Source organism: Cygnus atratus, chromosome 4 (genome assembly GCF_013377495.2).
Source record: "Cygnus atratus isolate AKBS03 ecotype Queensland, Australia chromosome 4, CAtr_DNAZoo_HiC_assembly, whole genome shotgun sequence".
Lineage (NCBI taxonomy): Eukaryota > Metazoa > Chordata > Aves > Anseriformes > Anatidae > Cygnus > Cygnus atratus.
In genome coordinates, this window is record NC_066365.1 from 37,332,914 (window position 1) to 37,344,205 (window position 11,292).

Below are 11,292 nucleotides of genomic sequence, written 5' to 3' on the forward strand. Positions count from 1 at the left end.
ATGTGTGTATAAAATCAAAGGCCTTCACAGAAGTGTAGGGTCAAGTGCAGCTTTCAATGTCTTACTGAAGAAAGCACTGTTTCAGTATATGCTTAAACAGTCTCCTGCAGTGGGATTGGATGTACTTGCAAAACGGGGACCTTGCAGCAGCATAGTGCATCAAATCGTTTTCTTACATTTGTACAGAACAGACGTCACCACTGGTGAAAATGAAGAGGAGTGAAGGAGGACTACACTGGAGGCATTGAGAAGGCCGAAGGATGCTGGGTAAGATGGGCTGTTGCTTGCAGTGCCAGTTGGAACTAAATTACTTAGAACTAAAACCATAAATTCCCTATGTAGTTTGTTTAGGGTTTACAATAGTGTACGGGAAAACAGAACATTTAATTGAAAATGCAGATGTGACATGCCATTCTCTCTTTACGACTCTTTTTCAACAGCACAAAAAGAAAGCAAGCATAAACAGCTCAGGAAAAGCATACATTTTACACTGCAATGCGATGCTGGTACAGAGTTGTGATACTTTATTCACATGCAACTTTTCTTCTTTGTGTCCAGGGAAACCATCTGCATTATTTACTTGTCTTTTTTTTTTTTTAAGTCTTCAGAACAATTTACTTAATTTCTTCATGATTCTGAAGTTCAGGTATTCATCCAGAAAGCTGTTGACAATCCCAGCTGCACCCAGGGTTACCAAGCAAGTCAGAACTATCAAATTCAAATAAAAACCTGTTAACCTGGAAGTAGAAAGTAGAAAAATACCGTTACAAACTGTACGTGGTGTGTTTGCAGTGAAACTTGCTGCTTGTCCAAGCAACTGTTTTGGTAATAAACCCTTTCCACACATGACTTTTGCTAGGGGAGGAGTGATTCCTGATATCCTTTCTATGGGGGTAACTCTTCCCTAGTGTTTCTACGTATTCACGCGAAGTTGGGATCTTGATCCATGACAACTACCTCATCACACAACGTGAACACCTACAGGTAGATCCGCAAGCAAACATGAGCACCTCCCTGCAGCTTCACATTTAGGAGTGTGGGAGGGAAGATGTTAGGCCTGAAGGAGAGGTGTGCGTGTCTCTTGTATCAGCACCTGTTGGTCAGGTAATCTCCACTGAGCTGGGAGGTCTGGTTTGGTTATCACTCTGTCTTGAAGATGGATTTTTGAACTGGGAAGGAAGAGTGTGATCCTGTAACTTGGCTATTAAGACACTCATTGGGGTTGGGGGTCACATTACTTTATCTGTCCCAAAATAGCTTCATCAAAAGAAGCCTGGCCAGCAGTTTGAGGGAGGTGATTCCCCTACTCTGTTCCGCTCTTGACACACCCTCCCATCCCACCTGGAGTACTGCATCCAGGTCTGAGACCCCCAGCACAAGAAAGATGCGGACCTGTTACAGCAGGTCCAGATTAGGGCCACAAAGGTGATCAGAGGGCTAGAGCACCTCTCCTACAAAGACAGGCTGAGGGAGTTGGGGTTGTTCAGCCTGGAGAGGAGAAGGTTCTGGGGAGACCTTTCTGTGGCCTTCTGATACTTCAAGGGGCATTACAAGATGGGACTCTTAAAAGGGCTTGTAATGATAGGACAAGGTGTATGTAAGGGTTTTAAACTGAATGATCGTGGATTTAGATTAGATATAAGGGAGAAATTCTTTACTGTGAGGGTGGTGAGGCACTGGAGCAGGTTTCCCAGAGAAGCTGTGGATGCCCCGTCCCTGGAGGTGTTCGAGGCCAGGCTGGATGGGGCTTTGGGCAACCTGATCTGGTGGGAGGTGTCCCTGCACGTGGTGGGGGTTGGAACTGGGTGGGCTTTAAGGTCCCTTCCAACCCAAACCATTCTGTGACTCTGAAATGTAAAATTACCCCAAAGTAGTCTGGGGGAACACCTCAGCCCTGAAACACAGGGGTCTTGACAGGCACATGACAACAGGAACCTTCCTCTGCACACTCTTCTGGGCTTGGTTTTAGCTGCCTCGGTGTAGGCTCATGTCAAGGAGGCGTATTCTGGGAGTTGCTGCTGGACTGATCTTTGCAGGCAAGGAAAGGTCTGTCCTGACAATCCCATCACGTAAGTGTTGGAGAGAGGTCAGAGGAACTTGCCAGCCTTCTGTTTGTAGCTCACTATACCCATACCTGCAGAACCTCACTGGTGCCTAAAGACTTGACATATGTAGCTTTTCTGCACACGCAATGTCTAAATACGAATGAGAAAATGGTGAAGTATGAGACTTTCTCAGTGTCAGAAGAGCATGAAAAAAGTCTTGAGCTTAACCTTCCTGTCATCTGTCGGAGCCAGCTGGAGGGAAGGAAAGGGATGCAGCTCACTTGTGAAGGCTCTCCAGCACAGAAACCAAGTAGGAGGTGCACCCAGCTCTTGTGTGCTTAGAAACCTAGCCTTGGCAAAACTGAACTGCAATTCGTGTAGCCCAGTGCACTTACATGTGTCGTAACCAGCTCTTTGAGCACAGGCCACGTGGGCAGGTTTGTCTTTAACTGCCACGCCTGTAGTTAGCGATTGCAGTTGAAAATTGGCGTGCAGGCTAATTACCTTTGTGCTACAATGCCTGCTGGAGGCACGTTGTATGTGCTGGGACACGGCCCTGCATGCCTGACTGGTGCGGACCCATTGCTAGCAGAAACACCTGCTGAGGGTTAGCACAAGCAAAGCCATTTCCCGTGGCTGTCACGCTGACTTTCAGCACCCTCTGTCCAATGCAAAGAAAGCAGGGTTTCACCAAAGCGTAAAGGTCTGTCTAATAATGAAGCCAACCACTGTTCTTAGGCTTTCTTGTCAGGCTGAATCTTTAGGCCCGAGAGCGATGAAATAAATCATAGGAAAGATTTCTTAAAGTTTTTTTAAACAAAGGACTTCTTAACTTCTTGGTTTATTTAATCCCTTATGATCTCTTTTTTTCACTTATGTTGAGGGCTCTGCTCCCCAGACTTCCTAAATAGTTGCTAGCCTTCTGGTTGGGAGATACGGTTACCTCTATATTTAAGGAAAAAAAAGGAGAGAGGCTCTGGAAAACAGCCTCTTCGTTCTCTTAAGCAACAGCTCCTCAAAAGAGAATAGGGGATTGGTAGAGATTGTAGTGAAGAGAATGACAACATTTGTATACAAACTATGGAAAATAGCCCCAGAACCCAGCCTTTGCCGCTGCAGGACTACTCACTACCAAAAAAAAAAAAAAAAAGTGCTGTTTATAGTCTGATTATTTTGTGTCCTAGAAGTATAGATCCCAAGACTCTTAATTTTATGACAAGCGTGTATTGTGCTAGCCTCTTTTTATGATTGCTATACGTGTGGTAGGAGGAGCCTTAGGTCAGAACACCTAAGGTAGTGCAGTGGCTTCAGTGAGACAAGAAATAAACTGTGTGTTTGTGCATGTACTTGTGCACTGGAGGGGTGTTTTGCCAATGTGCGTTTGTTGTAGCAGGATTCGTGGTACCAGGTGCTGTACACTTACATTCATTAACTTATGCTTATCTGGAGCTGTGTCTCTTATCTGTTTGGTGAAAGTTCATCAGCCTACAAGGACACGTTTGCTTCTTTTAGTGCATTTGTGTGGCTAGAGTAAAGGTCTTAATGTGACAGCTTGAGGAAAAATGAAAACAGCAGACAGGCTGCTACTGTGTATGCCTTGCCCAAGCAGTCTCCCATCCCACATCCGTCCTGAGCTGCAAAACTGCTTCTGTCTTCAGCCTTCTCTGAGCCCAGCTGCCAGTACGCTCAGTACAAAGCAGGCGCCCACAAGGTGAGCATCAAACCTTTCCCCCCTTGTGACCTGTAGCACATGCACCTCTTAACCTAGGCTCCCGCTGTAACAGCCAGCCTGCTTCCCCGAGGGTTTGTGCTTCAGACCTCTTGCTGGCACTTTACACGTGTTGCATTCAATTACAGTCACTTTTCTCTGCCAGTCCTTGGCTCTCCGCCCAGCTTCAGACCACAGCCTGGAGCTTTTAACCTGCATTCAGAGAGGGTAACTCCTTACCTTCCTTTCACAGACTGCACGTAACCGTGGAAGTACTTGTAGCGGGCAAACACGTACAACAGACCCAGAATTGCAGCTATTTCTAAGAAAGAAAAGATTAATGGGAAAGAAAATGAGGATCGTAGAGAGTTGCTTTGCTTATGTTTTCTAGTTGCGTGTCTCTGGGGACTTTTCATAGCTTTTCATACCCTAGGAAATTACACTGAGGAAAATCATTTGAAGGAGATACGAGTATTAAACATTCACTGCAGGAGGCTTTTGTTATGGGGTTGCTTGTAGGGGTGGGCTGCAGGCCTGTCCAAAAAATCTAACAGCATTCCCTAAAAAAGAGCTCTCAAGACCTGACAGGAATCTTGTCCCCAGCCCAGCTCAGTGGCTATCCCAGGGGCAGAACAGTGGGTTGGAGCACTGTGGCTTGACCCAGCTGTCATTTTGCATTGTTATGGCAGTTCATGTTTAAGGGGAGTATTTGTTTTGGAAAGAGTTTCTTATTTATGTTGTTAATAACCTGTTTTGCATTTATATAGCAGCTTTTATCCAAGGACATGAGAGAAAGCTGTAGTGAACGTTAGCTTTCTGACCTCCCTGTGGGAAAAGTATAAAGTTACCTCTGTTTGATAGATGGAGCGGGGTGTGCGGGTCACTTGTATTATCCAGGACTAAGCAGTGCTGGTGAGGCTGCGTATGTCCTTTCAAACTGCCTAAGTGTTACAGAGGACAGCTGTTACTCTGTTCTGGATTAGCTCCTCTTAGTGTACCTATGGGAGATGCTCAGCTGAAAAAATTACTTAAAAGGGCGATTAATGCAGTCCTCTACTTACATATGGCAACGTGTGTCTTCCTTAATTCAAGTGTCTTTCTAGGAGCACGTGTACCACCTCGCATCCCATTTGTTGACCTAAGTGGAGCTACTCTGGATTTACATTGGGAATCCCATATAGCCACATTCCCATTGCCACTGCACCAAAACAAGAGTTAAGAACACTTGGACAAAAATGCTAGCCTGCTTAGGTGCTTGAGAAAGCAAAATAGGTTTTCATGAGTCTCCTTGCATAGCTGAAGTACAGTAACTATGGCTGGTGATGCTGCTGTTATGACTGTGCTTCAGTGCTAAGTCACAGGACAAACGAACAAGTCACAGCCCAGCGGTGGTGTTGCTCATCTGGGATGTAAAATCCCACCCATTTGCTGGCTCGAGCTCCATCTCCTTCGGTCAGGGGTCCAGCCACAGGGCTGAGTGCTCTGACCTGAGCCTTCTCAGGCTGCGTCCTCCCAAGGGATGATAGCTGTGCTTGATGTCCTGTGAGGATTGTCCCATAATGCGCAAATAAGCGTTAGTGGGAAACATCTGGGAGCTGCTTTTCTGAATGTTTCACCCAGAAAATCTTCAGTGGATTTTCTGTGAATGAAAAATATGCCATGTACCATGGCTCCTTGGTTTGCAGAGAACAGTAAAAGCTGGTGGGGCTGTGTGAAAAGGCATGACTAATTGGGGATTTCAGTGCACTGAGCATTCCTTCAGGAAGCCTAGAGTAAGGTAAGAAGTGAAAGGAAGGCAAAAAGATGTCTACAAGTAATGTACCTCCTGATAAAACTAATTTTAGAAACTTAGGTAAAACTTCTCAGTCCAAGAGAAAAACAAGACCTGTTTACCTTGGTTAAAAAACCACCCGGAGATCCAGAGGACAGTCAGGAATACTGGATAAAACTCCACACAGTTTTGTCTGCAGAATAAATTTGAAAAAACATTACTCTGGAAAAGAACTATGGGTGGGATTTTTCACGGGGAATCAGCTTTCATATGATTTTCTTCTCGATAAAGTTAATGCTATTGAATTTAGTGGGAGCACAGTCAAGCCGGAATTAGGCACTCTTAAAAATTCCCTTCTTTGTACTCTCAATACAAATATAAACTATTTCAAATATTTTCCGTATATTTAAACCTAAGCAAGGATCTGTATCCTGGCTATACGGAAACGCTTACCAGGTATCCTAACTCAAGTGCCTGTGCAGCAAGGGCAGGCAGGATTTCAAGCACGTGGATGCAATGTTAATTGCTTACCTCCATGTTCTGCATGCAACTTTTGTGGGTCAGCGTTCCCGGGACTGTAAGAGGAAGCATGGAGCTATGTGTGGGCAGCGCGGATTGCTCTGCTGAGGCCAATGCCTTTATGAAGTGCTACCAGGCGTAGGCAGCATGTGATGGATCTTATGGTTAGGACAATCGCATTTTTATTTGTCAACATCATCAGTTTTCATGCCAGTATTTTGTTGGGATATCTTTTCTTGGTTGTTCTGAATGAGCTTCTTTTTAATGAATTAGGCAACCTTCTGTGTCTGTCGTTCTGTTATCTGATATAAAATTAAATATATTCTATGTCATCTTGTTGTTATTGTTACCCAGTACAACTACAGTTGCATCGGGAGGAATTGTCTGAAATAACACCGTGTTACATATATTTGTCTATGGTCATTAACTAATCACCAACTGAAGCCTTTTAGGAAAATGTTGTCATTTTGAACAGGATGTCTGACAGTTATCTGCTGTGAAGGCGGAGGCTTTCTGTGCTGATGTCTTCCATGTGTTTGGTGATAGCCACAGGCCGAGAACTCACAGCACGGCTTGCTAGATCCAGAACATCTGAATTCTGTAAGTTACAGTCAATTAGTTCCTAGCCTTTACTTGGGTTTGGATAATCCGATTGCCTAGTTTCATCAGCACTTGAACATGGACTGTTTTAAATGAGCTGAATGTACCCTGTTATCATTAAGATAATAGCTGAACCATTTGGAAAGTGTTCTCTTCATTATTTTTTCATTTTCTGAGCAAAGGATGCAATGAAAAAGGTAATATCTTAAGATAATGTTTTTGCTTATCTTCTGGACGGAATTGTTATTCGTTGCCATCATCTTTATGATGTCAGGACTTACTGTGCACGAAATGTTCTGTCAAATTCTGGAGCTCCAGTGACAGCTGGGGGCATGACCTTGTGCTTCATTCTTGATCTTCCCACCAGCCAAGCAAAATGACCTGTAAGCAAAAATAAAGGCTCAAGGATCACACATTTCCTCTTTTTTTTTTTTTTAAAGGCAGCTCAGCTGAGTTTCTAACTCATCTGTTTTATTTTTTTAATAGCAATCATTGTTCTTTTGTTCTTTCTGCTTTATCTGATGGAAATAGACCAATGATAGATAAACTATTTTTCCCCTACAGAAGTTCTGTTCTTGCCTTCAGGAGTAACTTACTTATGAGGAAGGGGAAAAATTGCTATTTCAGAGCTAGTGAAAGAGCTCACCTGTTTAACTTTAAAGCTTTCTGGGTACCTGGAGTTGTTTTCCAAGCCATGTCATAGCCGCCCTGTGTAAGAAACTCGTGCTCTACTTTTATCCTAACTTTATTTGGATCCAGAAACAAGACACCCACCTGAGTTCACTAAAAAGACTAACAGGCAAGCCTAGAGCATGTCTTCTGTCTTCCCTTCAGAGAACAGTGGCATTAAAACACAGCTAGGGATATCAGTGGTGCTGCCCCGTGCACATCTTACATCTTTGCCTCCTGGCTAAAGCCTTGTCCCAAAAATGAAGCTTTCCATCTGTCTTCTCCACATGGAAGTAATTACTTTCAACCTTTCCCTCCAGAGCACCTCGCTACAGGACCTCTCATTGTATTTGTATCCAGCGCTCCTCCGCTCCCACCCACGCTCCTTGTTGTGCCTGGTGATTCATCCGAACGTGCCACCTTGCGGCACTTTCAGGAGGGAAGAGTGGTAGTGGGGAGGTGGGGGAACATGCTTCGTGGAGACCGAGACTCATAGGAGCACAGGAGTTCCTTTTAGAAGTGTTTTCCTGGAAAACACTGAAGTTGCTTTTTGGCTTCTGCCACTTTCAAAAGTATTATTATTATTATTATTATTTTTGTCTGGCAAATGCTGCCTGGCTCATCAGCCAGAAGTGGTAGGTGAGCCCTAGTGTTTTGCAGCAAAGGCATTTGTACCCAGCAGTGCATTCCTTGTTTTTTGCCTGCACTGAGCCCTACAAGTCTTACGACCAGTCTGGGACCATTTTTTTTTCTGCTGAGGAGCTAAGGCAAACCAAGGCGACTCCTTGCATCCAAATTAGCTGAGAAGAAAAGCCTTGAAAGGGTGCTGGATGAACTAAGCCTACTGAGGAAAACAAGGAGATTAAGGCAGTGTAGGGGCCAAATCGTTCTTGTTTGTTCAGCACGACTAACTGAAGCAAATCCCCAAGGCCATGGTGCAACCCTGGCCTCAGCCGTACCACGGGTTGCCCTTGGTGTTCCTGCTGAGCAAGGATCTCGTTGAGGGGCAGAGATCGCACGTGGGAGGTTCTGGTTAACCACGTGTGGCACTGGGTTTGTGGCCAGGCTGTGGCAGTGCGGCCACCCGGTGTAAAACCTGCTCCTGAAGCAGTTTCCACTGGGCTCAGAGAGGAGGGACCCTGCTTCAGTGAGGGGCAAGTGGGTTCTCACGTGCCAGTGAAAACCAAGCTGTGGCACCGTGTGGGGGACCAGGGTCATGCCTGTCACCTTAGAAGAAAAGGTGAACCCCGTGTGCAGAACAGGACAGGTGCCAGCCAGGGACTTAAAAAGAGCTGAGGAGAGAAATAATTGCTGTATTTTTTGTTAACTGAATGCAACTTGCCTTTCAGTTCCATTCTGGTGAATGGAAAGCAGTGATGTAGCTCCAAGTGTAAGTTCTGTGATGATGGTTTAACGAGGGCCGAAATAAATAACAAAGCAATGGGAGAGCTCTGCTGCCCACCCACTGGAGGTGCTGTTGTGAGCACACCAGAAAGCATTGCAGCAGGAGGAAGTAAAGATTTCCCCAGCCTTTTCCTTCCCCTGTATCGACGTGTTCAATTCTAGCAGGCTAAATGAGGTGACTGCGGTAGTTACAAAGTATGTGCCACTTGCCTTTGCTGGCCTTTTCTTTTTTCTTGGCTTTCATTTTCAGTTGGCATTTGTGGTTACTGTGTTAATATCTTTACACTAAAAATGCAGGACAAATCAGGCTTTCAAGGAACATTGCTCAAGTATTTTGTGTTTAAAAAAGCCTGTAGAGAGGCTGATTCTTCTATCACAGTATATGATAGTGCATGCTAATTTGCAACTTAAATAAATCTTTGAATAACTCACGATTCTGAGACACAAAACCTTGTCTTTCTGTATCTCTGATGATGGTTAAGTGAAACCTGACTTCCAGCACTGCTTCAGAGAGGTTGTCTTGCCCGTTAGCAGCTTTCTAGCTCGGGACCAGAGGCTCAGCATAATAAACAGAAGAGCAAACAGAGCACTAAGTGCTGTGTGTGTTGTATTTTGTTCGCAGCAATTGGTCACACTCTGCACTGCATCCCCTACACGAGCTGGTTATAGCACATGCTTACACTACCAGCTTCACAATGTTCAGCTGAACTCACAATAGTTGGTCTGTGTTGGTTTATCCATGCTAAAAGTAAACCACGCTGTGATTTAAATCAGATTAACAGATCAGGTTCTTACCAAGGTTTCTCTCTGGGCTTGATGTTGGACTGCCCAATGTGTAAATTAAAATACAGGTTATCCTGACTTTTCAGTGATTTTAACTAGAATAACTGATATGGACCAAACACCACAAGGAAGTGTGTATTTTTACCTCCCTTCCCCTTTTTGGTATCTGCACAATTCATTGTGTTTTCAAAAGGCACTAGGTTTCCAGATGTGTGTTTTTGTTTTCAACTCTTAACGTTTCTGTGCTAAAAGGCAAGGCAGGCAAGTTGAACTTTCACAGAAGTTGATGGTAAATATTGCCACCAGCCAGGAATAGCAATGTTTTGTGCAGATCACAAGAGTATGTTGCAGCTGATCTGATGACAGAAAAAGAATGTAAATTTTAAGTGCTTTCTATTTGATTTCTGTTGTGTTGGGCTTTTTTTTAACCTGGAAGGGTCACATTCTCAGGCTTTTTTTTTTTTCCTGCTAGGTACAAGTGTTACTTCAGCAGCTGAGGCTTTCAGAACAAACAATTGCATCACATTCGTTAAGTTGCAGTGCTATAGATATTTGGAAAAAAGATGAAGCAATTACTTTTAACTTGCTCTTAATCTCATCCTAGTATACTGCAAATGCCTTCAAAGAGCATCGTGTTTCTTGATGTAAACACAACTATATGAATCAATGTATATAGAAGAAAATAATTACAAGAAGTAAAAACGCTACCACAGTTACGTGAGAGATGCAAATCAAAAAGAGTGCTGCAGATTTGCCCACTTCTTTTCCTGGTCCTTGATTCTCAGAGGTACATCAGCAGGGAATAAAATATTTCTTTAAGATCCAAATAGATTTGTAATGAGGAGGATGTACTGCAGAATACCTTCTGTTCTTGCTGCCTGGTGTAAGTTTGCTTTCCTCTTCCCTTTCAGATACTTAGCGTGCGTCTGGCTATTTCAGGAAACAGTTAGTGCAGTGCTTTCAGTCCAGCACTGGTGTACTTGATTTGACAAATTTACTCTCACTTTTTGAGGTTTTGGGTTGCATAGCTGCCTAAATAAGAATCGAAACCAAGAGACAATGCGGCCGTTGGGTAACTTTACAGCTAGTTGTGAGCTCTCACAATAGTACGATTCAAAAGAGTCAGCAAACAAAACAGAATTGAAAATAAATTAGTTTCTCCCACGGGGAGAAGTAATCTGTCCCACTGAGCCAACTCCCTCTCGGGCTACAGAGAGGGCAAACAATGCTCCAGTGAGAAACGACTCAGGAGGCACCAGAAATTAAAGTTACAGGACAACCAGTTTGCCATCACATAACATCCAGAACTGCAGAATCGGCGGAAACCTCCCCAAGCCCCAGCCCTGCAGCCCCGCAGATCTTACATTGCTGGAAGGCAGACAGGAGGGAGACAGCAGCCAGCAAGGTGAAGTCACCAGCCATGATCCCGGCGACTTCCGCGTGCGAGCAGGGTGTGTGTGGAGGGGAGAGAGCTCAGCGCTCGAGTGAGCAATAAGGAAAAACAACAGGTGGGGGAATTGCAGTGCTTTTCGGCACCACAACAAAGGAAATAAAATAGGCCGGCTTTTTAAAATGAGTGCAAAATTACAGCCATTTTTCTCTCATGAAAAAGTTCAAATGCAGCCAGGCGGCTCTGCCTGCCTCTTGCCTGTGTGAAAGCACAGAGAGAACAAAACCAGCCGTGCCTGCCTCTGTGGATTCAGCTGTTCTTTTAAGTCTTAGGCTTCAGTTGTAATCTCTTTGGGGGCGAAGACTTTGTTCCCTGTTTGTACAGGGTCTAGCGCAGCGAGGTC

General features: G+C 44.4%; 1 protein-coding gene across 1 annotated transcript; it reads right to left on the reverse strand.

Annotated features, from left to right (window-relative positions):
* Positions 1-376: 376 nt before the first annotated feature.
* On the reverse strand, positions 377-10,952 carry MGST2 (microsomal glutathione S-transferase 2). The gene is made up of 5 exons (XM_035548598.2): positions 10,864-10,952; positions 6,925-7,024; positions 5,647-5,717; positions 3,994-4,075; positions 377-737 (listed from the first exon to the last, which is right to left on the reverse strand). The coding sequence occupies exons 1-5, from the start codon at positions 10,919-10,921 to the stop codon at positions 605-607; spliced, it is 444 nt and encodes a 147-aa protein (XP_035404491.1). The 5' UTR covers positions 10,922-10,952; the 3' UTR covers positions 377-604.
* Positions 10,953-11,292: the final 340 nt, after the last annotated feature.